This window comes from Desmodus rotundus, chromosome X, assembly GCF_022682495.2.
Source record: "Desmodus rotundus isolate HL8 chromosome X, HLdesRot8A.1, whole genome shotgun sequence".
NCBI classification, from domain to species: Eukaryota; Metazoa; Chordata; class Mammalia; order Chiroptera; family Phyllostomidae; genus Desmodus; species Desmodus rotundus.
The window spans coordinates 21,764,422-21,790,491 of record NC_071400.1 but is presented as its reverse complement, the minus strand read 5'-3'; the positions used below and the strand labels follow the sequence as shown (position 1 = coordinate 21,790,491).

General features: G+C 49.2%; 1 protein-coding gene across 1 annotated transcript; it reads right to left on the bottom strand.

The window, feature by feature from the left end:
- Positions 1–17,193: 17,193 nt before the first annotated feature.
- APLN (apelin) lies at positions 17,194–25,865 on the bottom strand. Its single transcript, XM_053917298.2, has 3 exons — positions 25,468–25,865; positions 19,710–19,881; positions 17,194–18,974 (listed from the first exon to the last, which is right to left on the bottom strand). Exons 1-2 carry the CDS (start codon positions 25,532–25,534, stop codon positions 19,715–19,717), a joined length of 234 nt encoding a protein of 77 aa, XP_053773273.1. The 5' UTR covers positions 25,535–25,865; the 3' UTR covers positions 17,194–18,974; positions 19,710–19,714.
- Between the last annotated feature and the right edge of the window lie 205 nt (positions 25,866–26,070).

Sequence of the window (26,070 nt, the reverse complement as noted above, 5' to 3'; positions counted from 1 at the left end):
CAGAACAGGGTACTAAGATGAGATAGGCCATCCAGAATGAGAGGCCTCTGGGTCCAGGTGCTGTTCCCTGGGGCACTGATGAAGGGCATGAAAGCTGAGCAGTGACCAGCAGGACCTTGCTGAGGTGGGACCCAATGAAAGGGCAAGAGGACAAGCACATTTTCCAGACCCCAAAGCCCTCAGAACCAGCCCCTCTTTGGACAAAGAAAGCATAAGCCTGGGATCAGGCAGGGAGAGAGCTGTAGACAGTCACCATAAAGTAGCCTAGCTTTCTTTTAGGCCCAAGGGGCACCCTGCTGTGGTTTGAGGGAGCTGCCTGACTTCCTCAGGGATAGGGAAGGAGTCTGGGAATGCGAGATGGCCGTTTGGCCATTTGGGGCCAGAGGGAAGCTGCAGCTTTTGCTTTTGCAGCTGTAGCGGCAGTGAAGAAGCGGGAGGGCATCCTGAGGCAGGAAATGCCTATCAGTGTCATCCCCAGCTGCTTCCGGCTTCCTCCTTCAAGGATCCCGCTGGCTCCTCTGTATCCACGCCAACCCCTCTCTCCTGCCCTAAGTTCTGGAAGGCAGCTGTGCACCTCCTCAGGGCCCACGTCACAGGTCTCAGGTCCGCTGAGGGACTGTCAGCTCCCCATTGTTCTCAGGGCTTCTCCGGCATTCCTTTCCCTCATGAAGGGAAATGCCTGAAGCTTCACCCCCAACTTATCAGAGATGCTTGTCCCCTCAAGGGACACAGCTTGAGTGGGTCTGGCTAGGCCACATCACAAGTACACCTGCTGGAGGCCAAAGACTAAATCTGAGGAATTAACTAGGCCTCTGCCTCATGGGCTCACCCTAAAGACCCCAGAAGGGCACCTTTCCCCTCTCCCTTCTGAGCATATGCAGTTACCCCACAGTTACACACACAGCCACACCCTCTATTCCCAATCCTATTCGTTTCCACACAGTTCTACACATGCCCTCATATGCATACTCCCACCCAACCCATTCTCCTAGGGAAGCTATCACATGTGGCAGTGGCAGAAGCTATTGTACTTTTGCTGTGGGCATGAACAAAGAGTCTTCCAGAAAGCCTTCCCTGATGACAGGCAAAACTTACTGGGTGGAAGCTGTCCATACCCCTACCCCCCACCTACTACGTGCCAGTCTCTAAAGCACTGCCCTCCTGGAGCTTACATTCCAGTGTGGGGAGAGGAGGACAAATAAACAAACAAGTAAAATATAGACTATGATGCATTGTGATAAGTTCTATGGAGAAAAAATAAAGGACAAAAGAGGAAGAGTGAGTAAGGAGAGGGTTTGCAATTTTAAATATGGCAGGTAGGGAAAGCTTTACTGAGAAGCTGACATTTAAGCAAATACTAAAGGATATGAGGGAGAAGGTCATGTTGATATCCAGGAGAACATTTTAAAACAAGGGAGTAGCAAGTGCAAGGGTCCTGTGGTCAGAATGTGCCTGAAATGGGCAAGGAAAAACAAAGAGGCCAGTGTATTTGGAGTGGAGGACTCAAAGGAGAAGCAGTAGGAGGTGAGACTGGTGACATAAAAGAGGCCACACCCTGCAGGACCTTATTTGCCTGCAGGATGTGAGGATTGCCTGCAGGATTGTAATGAGGGAGCTGGGAGCTCCTAGAGGGTCCTGAGCAGAGTCCTGATATGATCTGACTTAGATTGTAAACAATTATTCCAGCTGTTGTGTTGACAACAGACTGTAGGGGCAAAAAGGGCAGACACAAGGACAGCAGTTAGGAGCCTCTTGAAATAGTCCAGGTGAGAGGTGGTGGTGTCTTAAGCCACAGTGGTAATAGTGAGACCTGGGGAGAATCTAGATATATTCTAAAGGTAGTGTTGACAGGATATGTCAATGGATTAGATGGGGGTAGGGGGTCATGTGAAAGAAATAAAAAAATTCAAAGGTGACTCAAAAGGTTTCCACCTGAGCCACTTTGGAGTTGTCATTTACTGCCATTTATTGCAGGGGAGCAGAGAATCAGGTTTTTACTGGATTGGGCTAGAGAACCAGGCACTCAGTTATGGCCATATTAGGTTTGAGAAGATTATCCTACATGCAAATGGAGAGGTGAGTGGGCAGCTGGATACATGAGTCTGGAACTCAGGAGAGAGACCTATATGTTTCCCATGCATGTCCTTATGCTTTTATGGTACATTGTGTCTATTAACAATTTCTAGAACTGCTTTATGAGTGTTTAAATTTTATATAAATAATAACATGTCTGGGTGATTGCTGGGGGAAGGGGAGTATAAGGGGACCAAATGGTAATGGAAAAATATATAATAAAGATTATATATTTTAAAAATACCATGTCCATAAATTTTGCAACTTGCTCTTTTTGCTCAACACTAGGTTTTTTGAGATTTATCATGTTGAAACACATAGTTCTTTTAATTCCACTGTATAGTATTTTATTGTATAATTATGTCGAAATTTATGTTGAAATTTCCCCTATTAATACTAGATTTAATTTGTTTAAATTTCTGGATGTTTTTTCTGCTTCCATGGAGAGTGATGCAATGCTTTCTGGTTCTAGGCACACAGATACCAAATGATTGAGTATTTCTGTTCACTTTCGCCTGTATGTCTGGGATTACTCATTCTTAGACAATAGGAAACAAACTGTATCTGTTGACTTCACTGTGTCCTATTCACTAAGCTGGGCTCAACCTATTTTCTCCCTGGTGATATTTGGTTGCCACATAGCCCAAGCTGCTGAAAAGTAACAGCCATGATTTGTACTTTTCAAGTTATCCCAAAACTTAATGGCTTAAAACAATGAGCATTTATTTCATGGTTTGTGTGGATCACACATGGGGTATGGGCCTTTTCTCTGTCTTGGGGGTCTCTCACATGTTTCAGTCAGGGTGTCATCGAGAGCTGCAAGGACCTCAAGATTCAAGTGGGAGAGGATCTCTTCTGGTTCACTCACAAGGCTGTTAGCAGGAGCCTTCAGGAGCCTTACTGGGTGTTGGACTGAGAGCCTCATTTCTTGCCAGCCGTCAGCCACTCTCAGTTCCTTGCCACGTGGAACTCTCCATAGGGCAGCTTACAACATGACAGCCAGTTTCCACAGTACGAGTGCAAGAAAGAGAAGAGTCACAGTCTTACAACCTAATTTTGGAACCAATAGCCTATTACCTTTGATATATTCTATTTGTGTGAAGCAAGTCACTAGGTCCAGCCCATGCACTAGGAGAGGCATTAGACGAAGGAATACCAGGAGCCTAGGATCATGGAGATCCTGCCAACCACAGAAACCAGAGGATTCAGGTGGGTACGAGATCAATGGAATCAAATGCCTAAAGAGACATCAAGGAGAGTGGAGGTAAGGAGGGGTAGGGGGTGAAAGTCAGAGAGCAGGAGCAGGAGGATGGATGGACTATTGGTTGAGAATGAAGGCATCTGGCGAAGACCATTTGTCTCAGAACTTTGGTGGTGAAATTAAAATTTATGTCAGTGAAGGGACATGTCAGTGGAGGGATAGAGAAGATCCAAGCACATTTGAAGGCCAAGGGGAAGGAGCCAGTGTGGAGCCAGACCCCTAGGACAGGAGGAAGGGCATCCTGTCATCTACCAGTGAGCACTTAAATAGCGCACTGTAGGTTAAGAGCACATTTACATATACATTCTTATTTGATCCTCATGTTAACCCAGTGAGGTTGTCAAAGCGGGTTATAACATCATCCCCATTTACAGATGAGGAAACAGGTGCAGAGAAAGGAAGTGATTTTCGCAAGATCAGATAGCCAATCTTTGAGCCAGGACTAGAATTCAGGTATTCTGTCTTCCAGTGTTTCAGGTTCAGTGCTGGTTCCTCACTAGGCCACCACACTGTCAGCATGCTTTTCCACTGCTCAAGAACCAACCTGGCTCCCTTGTGTCTATGAAGTTGAAGACCTCTCTCCTCACTTCAAGAGGACTGAATGAAAGACTATATTTTCAGTTTAAAGCAGGGTGGACTGTAGCTAGAAAAGAGGAAGCATTCCTTGAAGGTCAAGGGGCTATAACTCAAATAGGGAAGCTTTGGGGTAATGAGTAGGTATAGGGAAGGTCCTACAGAGTGCTCTGGTGAGATAGAGTCCATGGAACTCTGTTTAGGCCCAATGAGAGTGTATGTGCGGAGAGCTGCCAAGTCCATGTGGACTAAACAAGGTCTCTCAGAGGAGGCACATGGCCTGGGAAGCTAACTCTCACTATGGAGCAGCTGTTCCCATGATTTCCTGTCCCAGACACTCAGCAGCATGGGATCTGCGGGCAGGTGACAAGCCTAATGAAGGAGTGTCCATCTAGGTCTAGAAGATGCCAGTGAGATCTGGGCAGCTACTTTTATCCAGACTCACCAAGGCCTGTCTTCTCCTTTCAGCTGGAGCTTGACCCTCTTTGGGCAACATTTAGAAACTCACTGGAGAGATGGCAGTGTCCCTTCTGACAATCTCTGCCTTGGGCCTCACCATGTCTCAAACCATGGCCTTAGCCCTCCACCTGGAGATCTAGAGCACCTTGAGACTGGGGGTGTGCCTCTCCTGACATGCAGGGAACCCAAGCCCTGCCCTTTCTGAGCCACAGGATACATACAACTCACTCTGACCCTAGGACGAAGACCCAATGACAACCTACCGGTCACCTGGCACCACCAGAGCTACAGGGTTCTCAGAGACCTTCTAGAGCCTTGGTTTTTTTTTTTGTTTGTTTGTTTGTTTTTGTTTTTTTAAAGATAAGAAAATTGAGGTATAGAAGATTGAGGGGTTTGGTCCAAGATCACAGAACTACTGAGTGGCTGAAGGGGAGGGCCATAGTTTGAAGGAGACTCAATGCTAAGGAAGAAAGAACTCCTAAGGCACTCCCAGGAGTTCTAAGTAGAGTGTAAGGGGGTTGACCAAGGTAATACTTGAGAAAGTTTGGAAGTGGCACGCAGTAGGTACTTAAATGCACCATAAATAAATAAAAACTATTGTTGCTGTAGGGGTAGTAGGAAGGACTAGGCCACAGAGTAAGAAAACTCTATCTTTTCTGGATCCTGTGGGTCCAAATAACCAGGCTTTCTTCTCATGTGACTCAAGTCTGATCAGAAACTGGGGTGGTGGCAATGTGGAGAGGTTAGAGGACAGGAAGCCAAGTCCCACTCTTACTTGGGATGAAGATCCCCCACCCCTTGTTTTCTCCTTGTAGTTTTGTTGACAAAGCAGCATTAGAAACACACACACACACGCCGCTGACACCCAAGATCCCTATGAGGCAGGCATGCCGACACCTCCATTTTACATTATCAGGAAACAGCTAATAGGCGGACTCCTGGTTTTAATGCCCATGCTTCTAACCACTAAATTACACTGCCTTTTGGCTGAGAAGGAAAGCATGCAGTGAAGCTGCTGCCACTGTTGAGGGTATAACAGGACATGGTTTGGGGTTGTTAAAGTACCACACACTTCCATACAACCTCTACATGTCATGGGGCCTGAGGTGTTCAAATGAAGGGCCTGTGAAGCCATTGACCCCAATGAAGGTTTTGACGTGAGTCACTCAGACCTCGATAAGGACAGCAGGGTCTTAAGGAGACTGTGCCATTGTGGGAATGTTTGAAAAGTAAAGGAGGAAGAATGTACAGGGCAGCCTGTCTTTCTCTCTATTCATTTAATACTTATTAAGCACCTATTATGTGCCTGTGCAGGGGGTTGAGGCTACAGCAATGGGCCAGAGAGGCCTGTTCCTGCGGTCAGAGCTCATAATCTAGAGTAGGAGAGCAAGAGTAGTCACACTGAAGTGTGACAGGGCCAGTAGGCGGCAGTGGGAGGGCTGTGTGGGCACCGAAGACAGACCAAAGCTAGGTCTAGTCCAAACCCACTCTACGGTGCCAGGAAAAGACTGCCTGAGAACTTGACACTTTCAGCTGAGATTTTGTTTGATTCTCACCACAGCTCAGTTTCCAGAGAGGGAAACAGGCCCAAAGAGGTGAAATGATTTTCCGAGGAACACACACAAACAGTGAGTCACAGAGGTTGGACCCAGAGATAGGGCTGAGACTCCTGGTCCAGTGTGCTCTCCACTTCAGCAACAGCAAATGCAAACAAACTCCAATGATGGGGGGCAGTTTTGCAGTGGTGGAGAGGTGTGAGGCAGGCAGGGTTGAAGGAAAAGTGATCCTGCAGCATATGGAATCCAAAGGAGGAGACAGGTGCCCAGGGGGAAGGGTATAACTTGAGAGAGTTCAGTGCCCTTTGAGCCCCAGGGAAGTCCTAGGAAAGCCTCTGGCAGCAGCTTGCACACTTAGCACTTCCCAGGGCTGCAAAGGAGGACCATACGCACCAGGCATCCCCAACTAGTGAGGCAGGTCTGCTTGCTGCTGCCCCAGATCTTCCACTTGACAGACTTGATGTTTGTGACACCTGCCCCTGAGATTCCATAGCAACTAGGAATTACAATCACTACCACCCCCACCCTAACTCACAAGATGTTCTGCCTATTGTGGCCAGCAGCTCAATGGGGTTATGAAGATATAGCATGCACCTGGCCTTCAAGACTGATTGTACCCTCCAGTCATCCTGGATGGGACAGTGTTAGATGTGGATATTAGTTATGGGGGTGAAGGTAATAAGGGGTTTATAATGCTTTGAATGTATCTATGTGCTTGAGCTCAATGTCACCAGAGATAGGCCAGGGGTCAGCATTCATCACAGAATCCCCTCTGGAACTAATTTACTAATAGACTCAAGCTTCAGCCAGCCTCCAAAACTTCCAGTTTCTCACGTGCTAAAGGAAGATAATTATGCCTGTCTAAATAGTTTGTTATAAAGAAGAAATAAGATAACATCTAGCACAGAAAACATGTTCTAGCAAAATTTCTAGCACATACTAGCTACTCTAAAATGTCAGTCTTGGAAGCTCCATTTTAAACATTCTTGTGTGCCCCGACAACGGAACCTTCTTTCTTCTGCAGATCATTATTGTAACAGAAGCCCAGTGGGTCCTTGAGAATTCAAAGAGCCAAGTTAGAGCACACCCAGTTCATAACACTCTGGTTTTTTTAATGAGAGTCTTGGGTTTTAGTCCTGGCTATAGTAATGAGTGGCTATGGGGCCTTACGCAAGTTACCTGCCCTTTCTTGTTCTTAGTTAACCTCTTCATAAGGACAATTGAGGGACTGGCCTAGGCCAGAGGCTTTTCAGATTATGTTTCACAGAAGTGTAGGTGCTTTGGGAAACACTTGTAGTGGGAACAGGGATAAGACTGAATAGGTAAGGCTCTGGATGCCCATCTTGCTTTGATGGGCTTCATATGTGTCACAACTTTGGAAGTAGTTTGAAAACTCTGGCACATGCTCCTAGCTTTGCTAGGGGAAGATATTGCCTTGGCTGCTTCCTCAGCCCAGGTGCATGAGCCCTGCAGCCTGGAAGCAGCAACACCAAGAGATGCTGCTGACCCAAAAGGTGTCCCCAAATCCATTTTCTCCCATGCCAACATGCCTGAGCCATCTTCCTGTCCCAGCCCTTCTCCCTGATAATCCCAACTGCCCAAACCCAGGTGGCTTTTGCCAAACACCCCAAGGAGCAGTATGATGAGGGAGTCTGGGGAATAGAGGGGGCCTCAGAAGAGGAACAAGCCCTGGCTGCCTCCTCCCCTTGGGAGGGAATGGCAGGGGCCAAGCCCCCAGGACACTGGTCCCTGGCCCACCTCCCAGAGCGTTCTTGCTGAGTGTGGAGGGTGGGGGTCTAATCTGCATTTGGGACAAAGCCTACCCGGTGCTTGAGTGTTGTTGTCATGGAGACTCAGAAAGGTGTTATTAGTATCTTTTCAACACAGTGGCCTTGTGTGGTCTGGTCCTGTGCAATCTTAGCAGTAGCGCACCATCACCCTGGCAACACATTAGCCTAGTGTTGTTACCATGGAAACCCAGCAAGGTCAATCAGCCTGGGAACTTCCCTGAGGAGATGTGCTCTGGGGGATCTGCTCATGGCGGTGTCCACTCTGCAGGCCTCCCAATGGACAGTGACCCACTCCTTGGATACTCAAGGTAGTTTAGTATCTTTTCTGGAGTGAGCTCAGAGTCAGTGCGACAGGAAAGATTTTGGCCCTGTAGTGACAGAGCCATGCCTTGTTACCATGGAAATACTGCTTTTAAGTATCTCAAAGCACGATACAAAACTAACTCCTCCAGGAGCCTGAGGCTGGCCGGAAAGGAGGCTGTGAGTCTGCCTTTCATTCACGTGTCTATTCATTCATTCATTCAGCATTTATTGAGCACTTATTAAATACAATGAAGGTTGTGTATGCCCTGGGCTCTAACTATAGGAACGCCTGCTCATTCACTCTCCGAAGATGAAAGAGGATTACTGGGGTGGGGTGGGGAGTCATTTTACTTCCTGAATTCAATCTCCATTTGAGAAGAAGGTTTTGGTGAATGGGATCAGAGGGTCTGTGTGTGGACCAGGGATACTGGGAGAGTGTTTTCTATAGTCTCCTGTTTTTAGCCTCCCCACGCCCCTCTTAAGTCTTTAGGACCTCTGTGTGATCAGGATCACTAGAGGCTTGGCCAAACAAGGAAGAAGACAGGCTACTCTAGGAACTAATGAGTTCCCCATCACTGAAGGTATGCGAACAGAGGCAAAAAAAACCCCAAAACGCTTAGTGAATATTGTGTACAGGCCACAGAGCACAGGTTCTGAAGCCAGACTGCCAGGCTTTAAATCTTAGCTCAATTGACTACCTATGTGACTTTGGGTAATTTACTCAAGTTTATTGAGCTTTGCTTTCTTCATGTGTAAACTGGGAATGATAAGAGTTTCTACCTTGTGGGGTTGTTGTGGGGATTAAATGAGTATAATATATGTAGAGCACTTAGAGCAGTACCTAGCATATAAGTACTCAATAAATATTAGCTTGCATTATCTATTGATGGTTTAACCCTGGGATATGACTGTTGGTTACAAATCTTCCTGAATACCTTGGGGATAAAAAAGATTTTGTCCTGCGGGGGAGCTGGCTCAGGGGAACACCTTAGAGCTTTGCACTCACCCCTTGCATGATTCCAACAATAATATCCTTCTCAAATTGATTTCGGATTCAGCGACTTAATTGAGCTTTAAGACAACACAAGAGGTACGATTGTCATCCCCATGTTATACATAATGGAGGTGAAGCTCAGGGGGGAGAGTGATACAGCCACCAAGTAGCAAAACTGGGATGGAAGCTTCCCCTCTAGCGCACCACTTCACAGTCTTCCAGGTCAGCTTATAGGGAGGACAGCAATTGGAAGGGGCAAGTCATAGAGTGGGCAGAAAAGGAGCCTTACCTGGCAGTAACCTGTGGAAAGCTGCTCCCTATTGTTTGCATTTCTGCAAGGAGGAGCTGAGCCCAAGCCAGAGAGCAAAAGAGGGTTTTTCCTAGTAATGCTGTGGGTGTGACTGGTGTGCCCCACCCATGGGCAAAAGACTATGCCAGACCTGCTCCTGAGCACTAACTTGAACCTGAACTTGAATCCTCCAGAGCTCCCATCCCTCTGAACTCACTCAGAAAGGTGAGCCTTTGGACAAAGTCCAAGGGAGTTATTAGACTGATATCCTAATGGCTCAACTATTTATCTGATGGCTGATGGCCTCACCAAGGGATTTTGCTTGCTGAGACTAGAAAGGTGGACTAGTATTTTCACGCTATTTAGAGGGGCGATGAAAAAGGTCTATTTCTTTTTTAAAAAGACAACCTTTTCTTAGGCTTGAAGACAAGAAGAATACCTTAGCTCATGGTCTCCTGAAGCTCCAGGTTAAAAGAAAGAAAAAAAGAAACATATATTACCTGGGAATGTGGGAAACGCATAGAGGAGACATTGAAAATCTTTAGTAACCAGTATGACATGGGCACCAAATAATCAGAATGTTTGCTGGCAAGAAATACCCCGGAAGGGGGTACTAGCACACACAGAGGAAAAGAGCAGCCCTGAGTTGAGACTTGGCCAGGATGGGAATGTTCCTTTTGGCCTCTCTTGTGAGTACCTGCAGAAATTATATTTGCTCATTACCTCTAGAAGCTATCAGATCTCTCGCAACATCTGTGAGTGCACACAGTGTACCTGCTAGGGGGGAGATTAGTGGAATAAGAAAGTGCTCCTTGGGAGCCAGACAGTGTGAGACCATCCTGTATGGATGCAGACAGGGCCTGGCCTGGGCTCAGAGAGCCAGCTGCTGCCCTTTGCAGCTATAAGCTGGAGAACATCACCCCTGGGTGATGTTCTCTCCTTCCCCCACCCACATACCATGCACAAGCAGTTAATATACACACAGACTTAATACAGTACAAATGCACATACCTGTCTAGTCAGTGTTCACACATACATAACTCACCTACACTCATGACCTGTAGATTCACCCTCACCTCCTCTCAAGTCATGGTGCATACATTCGCACCCACAAAATCACAGACTCAGAATCCTGTAGCAGAAGCAACTAAAAGAGTCTACCTGGACTGACTCCAGTTGACACCCCTGCGCACACATCTTAGTTTTTGCTCTTTCTCACACCTTAAATGGAATAGGATGGATGAGGTGACTTCAAAAGCTTCCTTTAAAGTGGCCCGTCGTAGATGCCAAGAAGTCCATGCAGTTCCCAGAATCAGCCAGCAGGGGGAAATCTCTCACTCCACACTGAATTTCACCCAAAGACTAATGAGGCCTGGAGAGAAAGGCAGGCGGGAGCAGAAGGAAAATTGAACGTAGAAGCTTCGAAAGTGCCAGGCCAGCTTGGTGGGCCTGCTTCCTGTCTGAGAAATGGGTTTAAGAATAAATCACGTCTGCTCCCTGCCTCCTGGGGTGCTTGTATTCAAACCCTGTGGTCCCTCTGCCAGGACTTCCCCTCTGCTGCTCCCACTTCTCAAGGAAACTTCTCTGACCCTCAACCCTACCCCTTGCCAACTAGGTTGTGATCTCTCTCTCGCTAATAAACTTCCTAAAAGCCCTTACCACAGTCTTGGTTAGACCTTCTCTTGTGATTTTTTAATAACATCTGGTCTTCCTCACCAGGTGGTAAGGAATGTGGCACATAGAAGAGTCTCATTACGCATTTGTTGAATGTTGAAAAATGAATTTCTATAGCCTTTTACAGATGACAAAGCACTTTCATATGCAAACCAGACATTCTCTGAGGGAGGCATTTCCCCCCCTGTTTTACACATGCATCCAAACATTTTAATTTCAGAAACTACTTTAGCCTCACTACAAGCCTGTGAGGAAGCTAGGGATTATTTCCACTTTAGAAACAAAACTGGGGCCCAGAAAAGTGAAGTGAGCAACCCAGGCCTAGTACTTGGAGGACTCAGGATTTTTAAGTCTCCAGATCCTGAGCTGGAATGTATGATCACTAGATTCCCCATCATCACTGTGGGGCATTGTCAGCTCCATCGTGGTTATGACCATCTCAGTCTGGCAAAAAAATGTATGGTTAGCAAGCACATGGGCTTCGTTGGGAGACAAGCCTGGTTTCCAATCTGGCCATCACCTGCCAGTGACCTTCGGGGCACGAGGAACATGTTGTAAGCCTTCATGGGAGAGGTTGCCTTGACTGGCACTTGAAGGGCTGGGGAAATTTGGGGAGGCAGAAAGCCAGCAAAGCGAAGTCTGGGGAGACCGGAAAAGCAAGAGGAGCACTGGGAAATGGAGTTTAGTTAATTCAGGGAGAGGTCTTCCCAGCTTTAGCTTCCTGAAAGCTGTTCACTTCTTCACATACCTGCTGGGGCCAGGGGAGCAGCCAGGCCTGTAGAGAGGGCACTGTGGCAGCCACTGGCAGCAAAGGCTGTCACACTTTTGCCACATACCCTTCCCTTGAGCTTCCCACAGGCAAGGTAAGGAGCAAGTCTTCTTCACTGTTCATGTGGTGTCCTACCCAGGCAAAGGCATTTTTAGCTAATAGTTTAGGAGATTATTTTGATTCAGTCCTTGGATAGAGGCAGGTCAAATGGGCTTTTCTTATGCTTGGGTTCTGAAAATGTTAGCATAGATTGAGAGGTGGTAGACCTACTTTTGAAACTTGCACATGTCATGAGACTTGTAGCTTGACAGGCAATTTCGGAGTGGGGATGGGGTGGAGAGGGCTGTGGAGCTGGGGTAGGTAACCCTTGAAGTGGGGAAGGAGGGGAATCAGATTGGAACTCCTGGGGAAAGCAGCATCTGAGATCTCTGACTGGATGGAGGTAGAAGGGGCTGTGTGGTGAGCCCTCCCTCCTGAGACCCCTCCCTGCTGCATCCCCATGGGATCTCTCCCCTCCCTGCTATATCTTCCCTTATCTTTCCACACCCCTCACCTCTGAGGAGTCAGGAGTTCCCAAAGGAAGTGAGAGGGACTCTAGGCTGTGAGAAATTTTGGGAGCTTAGAGACAGAGGAATAAAATACCATAACTATGCCAGGGTCACTGGCCCCTATCCCTACACTTGCTGGGGAGGGAGCCAGAGACACAAGCACTTCTGCTGCCCTGGGACTGAAGGTGCCAGAATTAAGCCCTCCCCACAGCAGACAGGTGACTGCAGCCCTTGAGTGGATGCTTGGCATTTCAACAGTGCCTTCGCCTTTCTTTAAAACAATGCCACCTTAGTCTTTCCGTTTCATTTTCACATACCACAGAAGATCCTCAGATGAACTTAGCCTCCCTGTGTCTCAGTTTCCTCAGCTATAAAATGGGATAGTGATGGGGACTAAGGAAGTCAAGACAGATGGTATACTTGGAAAAGTGCTTGGCACATAGGAAATGCTCTCTACCAGTTTACTGGTATCATTTAGCTATGTCCCTTTAAGCAAGCCACTTTCCCTTTCTGGTTCCCCTTTCTTCATCTGTAAAAATGAAGGGACTCAAGGAACTGAATGACTTCCCAGGTACCTGCCAGCTCTGACTTTCTAGGATGCTATATGTCTGGGGTAGGGAGAACAGAGATTATTGTTCTATTAAAATACATGAAGGTGGGGGCTGGGAACACCAACAGATGAACTAACCTCTGAGAATCACACACCAGTTCCCAGCCAAGCTGGCATTAGGATCCAGAGCACCAAACATCTAGTTTCAGGCCACTGAGCTGATCTGCCTGCAGCCTGCCAGTTCTTTAACACCCAGTGAACATCAGAAACCATTTCATTTGCACGATGATGAAAGTACAAAATGGAAGTTCCTGTAGCTTCTATGGCTAAGGGAAGCTTGTGCAGACCCACATAACCCAGGTGTGGCCTTCCTCACTGGCCAAGGTCTCCTTCTGTGGTATTTCTTCTCCCAGAACACTGATTCCCTCTAGAGCATTCTCACTGTTTGCTGGGACCTCAATGAAGCCCTATTCATGATCAAATGCTACACACACGCATGCACACACACACACACACACACACACACACACACCTTCAAGGTTGCCTGGGCAGCTGAGGAGGCTGAGGACCAGAAAGGCCCAAGGAGACACTTTGTCAAGATGCCCGGCAAGCCCCAGGCAGAAGCAGACTCAGCACTGGGGGAACTCAGGCTTCTGGCCCCCTCACCTGAGGGCCTGAGGGCTTGAGGGCCAGGCAGGTCTCCTGGAGCAAGTGCCTGGCTTCACAATCCTAGCCCAGTTTCTACCCAAGCTAATGCTGCCACAGAGAGGATAGAAGACTGAAGGTCTGATCTGTCCCTGTGGAGGCCCTATGGATTGTTTAGAGCATTGGAAATTTCCAGTGGCTGAGGCGGGGGGTGGGGGGGCAGCTAAAAACCCCAGTCAAGAGCATGGCAACTGACCTAAGCTGAGGATGCAATCAGGTTTGAGGCTTGACTTGCCAATTAGTGGCTCTGTGAATATGAACAACAGACTCGACCCCCCTGAGCCTGTTTTCCCATTTATAAATTGGAGATAATGATGGCTCCTGTCCATTTAGGATTTCAGCGTGAGGTTCTGTGGAGATAATATCAGTTCCCACTAGTGAGCTCCTATTGTGGGTTGGGCATGGTGCCCAACTCTTTACCTGCATCATCACATTCAGTTCTGACCACAGTACTGAAAAGTAGACAGAGTATCCCACCTGGTGTGGAAATAGGGATCATTCAGATCAAAACACTGGCTTTCAGGTCTCACAGATAAGTAAGTAGTGGTGCCAGGACTGGAACCCTGATCTGACTCCAGACTTCCCCTTCCACTGAAAGCCCTTTGTTAGTATAATTATTATCAGATAGCATGGCCTGGAGGTCAGCTCATAACCAGTTTATTAAATTCCCTTCATTTTAGACCTTGTTGCAGAATGTAAGCCCAAGGGTTCAAGGGTTTAGTTAAAGGGCTTGCTGATGCTTCCTGTGAGACAGGGTTCAGCAAAAGGGCCCACCACCTGTTTTTATAAAGTTTTGTTGGAACACAGCCACATCCATTCACTTACACTTCATCTATACCTGCTTTTGCATGACAACAGCTGACTGGAGTAGTTGGACAGAGACTGAATGGCCCATGAAGTCAAAAATCCTTACTATCTGGCCTTTTACAGAAAAAGTTTGCTGACCCCTGATTTATCACATTCAAGAAAATGTTCTGGATGCAGCTCCGGCCTTTGGCTGAAGTCCAAGGCAACAGCAAGGGAAGTCCCTTGCCAGTCTCCCTCTCTGAGCACCAGCCAGTACACAGGGAAAACTGACTTTTCAAAGGAACCCTGGCAAGGTCTTTCATTTGGAGGGTTCCAGAGAAATGCTGGCTGAGTCAGCAGCCCCCTCTAGGGCCTGGAGCAGAAGGTGGTTAAGTCTGTCCTTGCCGTTCACTTTGCCATTTAGCTGGCACAGGCTCATGCTGGTCAGAAAGAGACGTTGGACTGAGAAATTTCAGTTGAATAACCTTTAGGTCTAAAAAATAGAATTATAAAGCATTTCAGAAAGACCACTCAGGCCAGGTCTCATAGTTCCCTTTGTGACAGAGGAGCACAGCCCCGTGTGGATACACCAAGTCAGCCAGGGCTGTGGGAGAGTCTGAAATCTTAGGCTTCAAAGTGACTGTGGCTCATTTTACACCACACCTGAGGGTCTAAAAAGCTGTGTGGAGTCTGAGTCTGTTTGCCTCCCTAGTCTCTGTCATTTCACAGGCTGCCTAATTTCCTGACGGGTCTGAAGCACCGTTGTTTTTCAGGTTCTCTGCCACCCTCCTTCATTCTCTAGGTCCAGGACCTAAGGTCCAAAAACAGTTAACTGAGCTCCTTTTTCCCCTCTGTATTTTAAAAGCAACCCCCTCCTCTAATCCTGTTGTATTTTGGGGGGTCAAGTCAAGATATTGCCAAAGGGTGGCAACCCATATGTCCTGACATGACACCAGCTCTCCTTCCCCTCACCCTCTACTCCATGGAGCTCAGACTTTCAGTCACCCACAAGCATCTAGGTGACTACATGAGTCCAGAGGACAGTGGTGGCTTCATCCACCTTCATATCCCCACCTTCACTGCCCAGCATCGTCCTGCCAACTTAACCAAATTCAGTTGGGCCTTCTGGAGACACAGTTTGTCAGCCTCCATGCGCCTTTCTCTGATCCTACCAGTGAACACCATGCCATCCATTTCTATTGTACTTACTGAATACCAAACACACTTTGCAATTAAGTCTGCTCCCTAATTATGGGATCCTCTACAGTACCATAGAAAAAGTTTGCATTCTAGAATTTGAGGTCCAGGTTTTAGATTCATTTACTGGCTGTGAGCTTTTGAGAAAGTCACTCACCTTTCTGAGCCTCTTTTCTCATTTGTAAAATGGGTATTGTGGTCTTTGTTGCCCAATTGTTAGGATGATAAAATGAGCTGTCTTCTTTAAAAACAGCACTGTAAACTGTTAAAAGGCTATACACTTATGGGTCAGTATTAAGTGGTCCTGCCCTGCCACTTTCCCCTTCTCCTTGGTTTCATGTGAAACTAGAGCTTTGGGGGTGATTAGGGAGGTAAGAGATGAATCAGCATAAAGCAAGCTTACCCAAAACCTCCTTGCCTAAAACCAATTACTCTGACAACCAGTTTGCCTAAAAGTCAAAGTAGTAATTTTGAAATAAGTCACTTTGTACCATCTTTTTAAGAGGTACTTCAACATAATGTCATATTTTTAAATCTCCCTGTCACAATCTGCAGCATTTTGTCAATGATAACATTTTGTTATGCTTGTGGATGGCTTTTTCTATTTTATCTCCTATTGAGCAGTTTTATGACTTTTTAGCAAGTTTGCTGAAGACCTTTTCTTAAAATTGTATATTTATAGAGGTAAATACTTGTCAAATCTGTAGCATTTCCCGTAAGATTTATCAAATGCACCTTTTTGATCATTCCCAGCTCCTTCTTGTTGGGTTCTACTTTGCATCCTATATGCCTGTGTGCACCTAACGAGCTGATTAACCACATTAGCATGTACCCAATGTTCCTGTCTGTTCTTCAAGGTATTGACATTTTGACAAGCACAAAGAAGTGAGACAGATAGGGCAGAATTGTGTCAAACTCCTTGCATGTTATTTTTCAGGCTATCTCATTTATCAAGCAACACTACTTTGTGAAACATAAAAGGATACACACAAAGTCATTACCACATGTATTTATTATAGGAATTATAACATTTTTCAAGAAAGGCAAACTGGCTAAAGAGTCCCAAAAGTGTTCAAAAGTAGATAAAATTAGAAGACACCCACCAAGGATACAAAACAATTTTTAGTAGAAATCTCATGTTTAATCAGAAGGTTCTTAAATAAATCGTTTTCCAAAAATCCTTTAAATGACAATGCAAAAAATTAGCACAGTCAAACAGATGCCAAAACACTTAAAAGTGTACTGCATTTTATGTGAATTGGCCATATCAGTATAGAGATTCTTTTTGTGATTTTGTAGCAAATTGGTTTGTGGCCATTTGACCTGGAGCCAACTTGGGATGCAGGCATATTGCCTTCCACGTGCAACATGTGGGCATGCGGAAACCATGGACCTCAGGGGGCAGGAAGGTCTCTCCTGAACATGACATCCCTGAGTAAGGGCAAATTGTTATTTTTAACTCTTTATTACAAAGACCTATTTACACAGAACAATCTTTACAGACACAGTGAACACAATTATGGGAAGGGGACAATTTCTTAATGAAAATGGCTTTAATATCTTTGTATAAATTAGTATAAGAATCATTCACAACCACTTTAAATAAGGGCCCCCCCAGTCCCCCAGTGGCCTCTGTTGCCCTGTGCCATCCCCTTTGTCCCCCTTTACCCCCTTCTTCATGGGGCTGGGAGGCTGAGACAGGAGATACAGAGAGGAGGAGGGGGAAGAAGGTCCAGCCCCTGGTAGGGGTATCAGTATCAGAAGAGGCTTTCTGGGCACTGGCTAGCCCCTACTCTGAGCCTGAAGGTTGTGGGGGTAGGTGAGTGCTCATTCAGGCTCCCCAGGGTGGGCCTTAAAGCAGCAGCAGCAGCAGCGACAGCAGTGGCGTTAGCAGCAGCAGAAGGGCGAGAGGTGGGTAGGCAAAATCGGGGTTATTGTGGGGCTTGGGGGGCCCTGACTCCCCCTGCCCCCAAACATACATAGGTGGCCAACAGGCTCTTGTCTCCTCTTTTCTCCCTCCTGGGAGGCCTCTTGAGAAGGAAGCCTGCTCAGACCTACACTTCCTCCCATTCTTCCTTCCTTCCTTCTCTCCTTTCCTTCCTCCAAAGGGAAGGCCACTGGGAAAGAAGATCCAGTCAACATGAAAGGAAGGCTATTGAGTCCAATGACTTAAGGCCATCTCTGAGCTCCTAAAAACCAGTGTTGGGTCTCGGTGCCTGAGCTGCCCCTGTGAAAATACCAGAGGTATGGCAGTACTGAAGGAATGGGATCACCTGGCCACTTAAGGAATTTTTCAGCCCAGGTTGGGGAATGAACCAGCAGGGGCAGGCCAGGGAGGCAGGAGCAGCTCTGTCCCCATGCCACCACCAACACACCACCACCACCATGGGGAAGGTCACAGCACACTTGCCTCTTCCCTCTTAGCTTCCCCCAGCCTCAACCCCGAGAAAAGGCACTTAGTAAGCTTTGAAAAGACATCAAGGGAGAAGAGGACATCATCAAGTGGGAATTGGGAGACCCGGGTCCTCATTCTGGCTCTGCAGTGACCCTCAGCAGGTCACTATCCCTGTCTCAGCTTCTCTTTTTGTAGGAGTTTGCGTAAAGAGGCAGAGCTAAGTGATCTATAAGGTTCCTTTTGGCCTTGATATTCTGTGATTCTAGGCAAAAACACTTCACCTGGCTTTTGCTCCTGGGAGGATATAGAGCCACCCCAGGTCCATCATACTCCCCTCCTGAGCTAGAGCTTGAGCTAGCTGTTGAGGGGAACAGAGTAAATTGGGAAACAGCAAGTTGGGAGTAGTGTTAGAAGACACAGGAAGGTGAGAGAAGTGACAAAGTACATCATGCCCCTCCCTTCACCTCTTTAATCAGGCCAAACATGGGGATGAGGAAGCAGCCACGAAACTGTTCCTCCTCTTGTCCAATGCTACACCATTCTCCTTCACTAAAGCACCAGCCCCTGACTCCAATGCCCTGCAAGGCACCCTGTCTGCATCCCAAGGTCCCTGGCTTTTAAGTAGAGTCTCTCATTGTTCATCTCTTTACTTTCCTCCTGAGGCCTGCTGAAGGGTCCAATTGGCACAAAAACCTGGGATCTGTTGGAGCCCAATGAAGAAGAGAGTGTTCCCATGCAGCCCCCAGGGAAAACCTGAGGAAGAGAGGGCTGCATGAAGGGTTGAGATATTATGTGGGAGAGTGGAGACTAGAGCAGGGGAAGTTCAGAAAGAAGGATGGCCTTCCAGTGTTGGGTTTCCAAAGTCAGTCCAGAGAAGGTCCAGGAAAAGGCACTGAATGGATCCTTGGGGGAGAAAAGGAATCATCAAACTAGGGGCAGGACCACATCATTGAGGAAGGCTGGTGGGTAAGAAGAGCTGGGACCATCAGCTGCTAGGACGAGTGCAAGATGAAAGGCGAATGGATGTAAGAGCTCCAGAGAAGCAGACCAATCTGTGGAGTAGAGAGAAGCACAGGGGGTAAGTACTTGAGGGCCCTTTCAGTCCTAAAGAGACAATAAAATGACCATAGAGATATCACTGACATGTCCTAGGTCAAAGGAACCACCCAGGGAAAGAGAGGAGACAGCGTCATTCTGCCCCTCCTCACAACCCTGAGTGTAAAGCCCAAGGCCCCTGAATTGGTGCTACAGAGGAAGAGACAGCAGGCCAGGCTTCAGGAACAGGCTTAAGCCCTGGTCTCTCTTCAGCCACCTCTGATTTTTCTCTCCTTCTTATGCTCTGGGCAACAGAGAACTATATTCCAGTTCTCTGCCAGCTACCCTCCAAGGCTCTCTGTTGCCTCCCCGCTCTCCCTGTCTGGTAAGGATCCACCCCGCATACCTGTAGGCATTCCCTGGGGCACCCATCCCCAGCTCATCTAAGACCCCTAGGACTTCTAGAACTCTCCAACTAGTCCAGCCTGCCCAACCCCAGGGTGGAGGGAAACCAACACCTAACTGCTGAGGAGCCAGGAGGTTGGCCCCCAAGTGTCAAGCCCCTCTCTGGGCCTTGGTCTCCTCTTCTGCAACAAAGAGAGGGTGAAATGGGTGCTCTGTAAGCCCCTATGTTGTGTGTGGTGCTGGGACTGCTGGGAGCAGATGCCAGTAATAAGCACAGGGTCACCCAGCTTCCAGGCTAATCCTCCCCCAGCCCTTCCACACCATCCACCGATCAGAGCCTCAAGTACCTGCTTCAGAAAGGCATGGGGCCCTTATGAGAGAGGCGTGGCCGCTGGCGGCGGAATTTTCTCCGACCTCCCTGCCAGGGCCCTGGTCCATTTCTTGACCCTCTGGGCTGTACCAGGTGGCGGACATTGCCTTCCTCCAGTCCCTTCCCGGAAGGAGACTGCAGCAGGGGCCCTGCAAGAAAGAGAAAGCTTGTTATCCAGGGACCACAGACCACAGGCCCATGGTAGGGGGCAGTCTCTCCATAAAGTGGCATTCCTCATAGCTTTTCTTTGTTTTTGTCTTCTATCTTGATGAAGAATTTGCAACTTTTCCACTGTCCTGAGGGCAAATGGAACCCACTCATCACATCTTGAAATTTATGGAGCTCAGTTTATGTCCTTTAGGCAGTTCTATCATGTTTCTGGCAGGCACAAACTTGTTCTTTATTTAGAACATAACTGGAGGGGGGTGCAGTTTGTGATATTATGCCTGTACTTGGCTGGGGAATAGCACAAAGCAATTGTGCTATTAAAGCCCCCATTGCTCCTTTGTAACCAATGCACTTAAAATGTTTCAAATCTACAACATATTAGTAAAATGAATGCCTCCACCACCACATATCTATCACCCAGACTCAAGTTATTCAGATGGGATAATGTATGCCTTTGTTATCCCTTTTCTTTTTTTTTCTTTGCTGAAGTATGTCAAAACCAATCCAGAATATCACGATATTGTACTCCTAGGTCCTTTGCTATGTGATGGCCCACTTTTGAGCACTGGCAATCTCATACCTCACCCCTGGCATCTTATCAGTGTTTAGGCATCTCCTGAGCTCCCTCCTCCCCTGGTCACCCTGTGGGTGTGGCTGGGGGGTCCTCTAACTCTTATGTGTGCCATGTGCTGGGTTCTACTTGGCCTGTGACCAGATTTAGAGGGATAAATATTACATGAATGAATGAATGAACAAATGAGTGAATGGTCACTTGAAGCGGCAAGTCTGTGCATGAGGAGGGGGCTGGGCTGCTGAAGTTGGTACCTCCCCACCGGATACCCCATTTCCTTTCATCTTCATACCACAAGCCCATTCTGTCTGATGTAAATGCCTGCTGTTTCAATCCCAGTTGGCTTCTCTTCTGCTCACTGGGACCAGCTCTGCACCTGTCTACATTTGGCTTAGAGTAGAAGCCTTCTGATTGCAGACCAAGCCCTGGCAGTAGACTCCAAGTGGTTCTGGGTGTTCCTGGTTTTTCTGAGGAAGAAGGCCTGTGGGCCAGCTCTCACGGAGGCTGCATTCCAGCCAAGAAAGACTGGAAGCAGGAAGAATGGGTAGATGAGATGATGCTGGGCAAGAGGTGGACTGGCATGGTACTTGTGCAATGCCCATTATGGGGCTGGCTTGCAGAAATATGACTTCCAAAGCCAGTGATCAGGAATTCCAGCCTCTCTTTCCCAACACCATCAGATTCACCTTCAGCTCTATCCCTATCCTTCAAACCCCAGTTCCATCACTAGTTCAGTTTCCACATATCTCCCCACCTCATTGGCTGTTAGCCTCTAGTCATGCCCCTGGCCGTTCCTCCTTTCCCTCCTCCTAGCTTCCAGCATCCTTCCTTGGTTCCTTGGCTCTTCTGATTCCTTCTCCACTTGCACACTATTTCCAGGTGTTTATTCTCCTTTTGGGCCAAAAGCAGGTGAGGTTTGTCCTTAGGACCCTCACTGCCCAGGCTCCTAGGGTTTGCTGCTCTCCATCCAGACACACACACACACTGTACACACGTGCACATTCTAGTCCTCTACCCTCCTTCCCAGCCCATTACAACCCTGCTCTTTACCAGTCACATTTCTGTGCTTCTGGTCAGGGTGGATTAATATGTCAGCTCCTCCCCTAAACTCATCACCTAATGAGAATTAAAATACAAATTAGACTTGCATTTTAGGGCAGTAGGCATGGACAAGGGCCATGAGGCCACTTCCATCTGTCATAGAGCTACCTATCCTCTTGGTGCCATTGGCAAAAGTTCTGGGCTGGAGGGGGAAGAAGGGAAGGACCTTCACTAAGCCCCCTAGCCCAGCTGTTCCAGCTTCTTCTCTGTATTTTGGGGTCCCCTCAAGGCTTTCCCTGGCCACTGAGGTAAATAAGGATGAGGCTAATTAGGAGTCAGTACTGGAGAAACACTTGGGGCAGGAAGGGCTGTGGTGAGGGCATGGTCAGGCACAGGCAAGGACCGTAGGAGCCTTGAAAATACAAGTGAGACCTTGGTTCTTACATCCATGCCAACTACTGCGGGTGGAGTTGGTATAGGGCAATGGCACAAGCTATGACCCCAGGGGTACAGTAGGCATGCAGAAGAGAGGCACAGTGTCCAGATTAGGGGAGGGTTTATCTCCAAATGATCAGCACCCAGGACTGTGAGTGTTGGTGGGAGGGCTTAGGGGTGTTGGGTCCTAAGTGTGGGGCAGAGAAACACAATGGGGAACAAGGATGGTGGCTCAGACTCTGGCCAGGGAGATGTCTAGGCTCTAACCCTGCAGAGAAGAGCTCTCTGAGCTGTCTGAGCACTCAGCCAGGCCATACTGAGTGGCTGAGAGCAGCCACTCAGAAGCTCCTGGCACCTTGCATCCCATCCATCAGGTGGGGTGCGGGGGGCACTCACTGTCCTCGGAGCAGGAAGTCTGCAGCTCCTCACGCACCCTGATCCCATCACCCACCTGTTTCCTACTTTTGATTCTGAATCTGGCTCACCCTAAGATAAGCTGACACCTGAAACCCGGGCTTTATCCTGTCCAAAGGGACTTTTAGAGGCTGTTGATTCTCATCACTACAGAGGTCCCAGCTATACAAAAGAATTCCCCTTTAGAAATGGGGGCCATTCTCAGTGCACTTAGTTTCTTCCAGCTCATTTGCTACTTAAAGGGAAGCTGGAGTAATCCCCCAAACAATCTCCAGCCTAGAGGGACTGGAGCCATCACTCTCCAAAGCGCCATCAGCAATGAAGCCCCAGCATCTCTGTACTGAGAACCACAGTCAGGGATGAACAGGGTTTGATTTTCAGGCAACCTGAACTCTATGTCTGCCAATGTACAAAGAGATAAGTGAGACTTTTCAGGAACGTGCCAGCCTCACCAGGAATGATGCATCTGTTTTTCCCCTCATCATCCAGCCTATCTTGTGATTGCTTAAAAAAACCATATAGGTGCTCTGGTGGGGACTCTGCTGGCTGTGTCCCCTCAACTACTCAGGGTCATGCATGTGTTTCCAGGATGAGGCCTCCTTTGTTTGCCCAGCCCTCCACCCCAGTGCCCTGAGCAATCTTCTCATGCCAGCTTTGCTGCCCTTGGACACATGTTCTGGCAGCCTGGCCCTCCACTTCACTTGCATTGCCACCAAGAGGCCTGACTCAGGTTACATGGATGCTTAGCTCATAGGAATAGAGGATAGAGTGGTGATGCCCCTGCCCTGAGCAGGAGGGGTACAGTAGTATGTCCTCATGCTACTACTGACTGCAGGCTTTGAGCTGGAGCTGGGGAGGGGGAGGAGAAGGAGAGAAAAAGAGGTACTCAGACAAGACCAAGGAACACTTGGCCCTGGCCCAGCAGCTCTCAGAATCAGAAAAGCAAAGTGTACCCCAGGTCAGGAGGCAGTGGAGGAGTATGTGTGTGCTGGTGGAGGAGGGGGAGACATTCCAAGTTAGGACAGAGTTTGTTATGGAGGAAGCATGGTTTTCGGGCCTGGGACTTTGACTGGAAACTCTAGGTGGGGAGAGCATGCAAGTCTGGGCCAAGGGCAAGGTGGTTCTGGGGTTCCTGTTTCTGACCCAGGACAGAAAGCAGGAGAAAAAGGATCTGGGTACCTGGAACCTTGGCTTGTTGGCCACCAGAATGGAGGTGCTGTCCCTCAGCTCCGGGAGAGGTCATGGGTGGAGAATGCACTGGGAGCCTTGGAAGTCTCCTGTGCCAGGCTTGCAAAAATGTGAGCACAACAAATTTACCCAAATCAGGAGAGATAAGACGATATATGGCCTAATGAAGAAGGGTGAATTAAAGCAAGCAGTGGCAGGGTCTGGGCCAGGCACAGTGTTCCCTCCCTTTGGAACCAGCTCTACCCTTTACCAGTACTGCCCTAAAATCTGGACCCTGAAAGGGTTCTAGTGGTGGTCAGTTGGCCAAGGGTCTCCCCATAGCCTCTGGGGAAGCACCAGGTATGCAGATGAGGCAATCCTCTTTCTTCCCTGAAGAAATCACCTTGGACTATTTACCTGTAATGGTATCAGGTATGTGTCTTATCTTGCCAACTGTACTGGATGGTAGGCTTATGGAGAACAAGCCCAGATGGTGTCTTTCATATCTTTTGCTCTCTTCCCGCCATTGCCTGACAGGAGTTTCTGAGGAAAAAGCCTGCTCTCTTCTCACCAAGGATGTGGCTGATCCAGAGCTCGGGCCCTGACAGGAAGACCACTGGACAGCTAGCTGAAGGCAGGTGATGCCAGTCCCAACCAAAGCACCTTTCAGAGAAGCCAGGCAGTGCTCCCAGGCCCAGGGAAGTGCCATATGACAGGAGCAGAGAAAGGAGGAGGCCTACAAAGAAGGAGAGGTGTAGCTCCACCAGCCCCCTCAGAGGTTCCTGGGCTGCAGGTCATCCTCCTGGTCTGGAGGGTTTGGAACCAAGTGGGGCCCTGTGCCCTTCCTCTAGGAAACTTGCTGTCCTGCCCTCTCTTTCCCTCTGCTCCCACCTCCTTGTGACTCCAGCCCTGGCACTGGCATTAGTCCACCTAGTCTTGGGCTTTCCTTCTGGTGTCAGGCAGGCAGCAGACAGCCAGATCACAGGACTATGGCAGCTGGAGGTGGGAGCTGGCAACCTCAGGAGATACTGACACAAAGAGGACACACAGCCCAGGGTGGGACTGCTGGGGCTTGGGGAGGGCAAGGAAGCGCCAGTGCCAAGTATGCCAGGTGGGGGATGTGGCGCAGGTGGGGGCAAAAGGACTCCCCTTCCCTGAGCTGCATGGAGGTGTCAGGTTAGGCAGTGTTTCCTGGCTTGGTGCCTGGAGACAGGGGGACTAAGGTTAAGCATGCCTGTGCCTGACCTAGGATATAAAAGAACAGAGTCTGTGGGCCTCCTGTGCAGGAGCAGAACAGACCAGACAGGACCTTGGAGTAGGGGTGGAGAAGACCAGCCTGGCCTGGCCCTGCCCAGCTTGGCGCGGCGGAGGCTGCCTCTGCTCTCATGCAGGCTGAAAGGAGCAGCAGCTGGGCTCCACACCGCCGCCTCCGCCGCCCGCTCCTGCCTATGCAACAAGTGTCACGTCTGCATTTTGGCACATCATCTCCAGTGGCCTGTGCCCCGGGACCAGAGCAGCTGGGGGTTTCTAACCTGCAGGGTCCAGAAAACCTTCAATGAGAGAGCGCAGCCCACCGGGTTCAGGTCAGTTCCCTCCATCGACCCACGAGGGGAGCAGGACATGCCCCCCCACCAGCCTCCACCACGTGGGGATGTGGGGCGCCGGACAGCGGGAGCACGCCTGCGGCCCTGAGCTCCTAGGACTGTGAGGAGCAGCCAGGAGGAGCAAGGCGCGGGGCGGGTGATGCCCGAGGTTGCAGCTGGCGGTCCCTGACCCGGGACGCCCTGTCAGTCGGCAGTCGGCGCGTGGCTGCTCCTGCCCTCAGGCTCCAGTCTCCGGGAGGTGGAGAGTGCACGAGTGGGGCGGAGGGCAGAGAGCGTGGCAGCTGCGGCCAGAGAACGGCGACTGGGGCGCGGACGTACAGGAGGCAAGCACTCACCTCCACACACCGAGGTCAGGGAGAGCCAGATCAGCAGGAGCGCCTGCACACAGAGCCACAGATTCATACTGTTCCTTTGGCCGCCGCGCCGCGGGCCTGGCCAGGAGGCGGGGAGGTGGAGAGGTCGGGAGTCTGCAGGCCCAGAAAGACTCTAGCCCTGGCTCTTGCGGGCTGGTGGGTGCGGAGCTCGTGGGGCTCCCGGTCGGCGCCGCAGGCTGGCCAGCTGCGCGCTTGCCGCCTGCCCTCGCCTGCAGCCTCCCTCCCTCGTGCGGGCAGCGCCGCCGAGCTGGTCCCAGCAGCTCCGGGGGCGGCGGGGAACTCTTTCCAAGAGGCAGGCTGCTCGGCCGCGGCTCCAATTGCCCGAGGTCCAGGCTGCCAACGAGAATGCTCCCTGCTCACTCTTGGGGCTGCATTTTGTAGCTTGTGGCTTGGCCAACAGCCCACTTGGTCATGTGGTCATCCGGAGGGCTGGAGGGGGGGGGGCCAGGAAGAGAGAGAGGGGGCGAGCCTCCCGCACCGTCCCCCTCCCGGCACGCACTCTGCAGCCCCAGCCAGGGCCCTGGAGGAAACCTTGATGTGGCCCCACAACAAAAGGTTGCATGG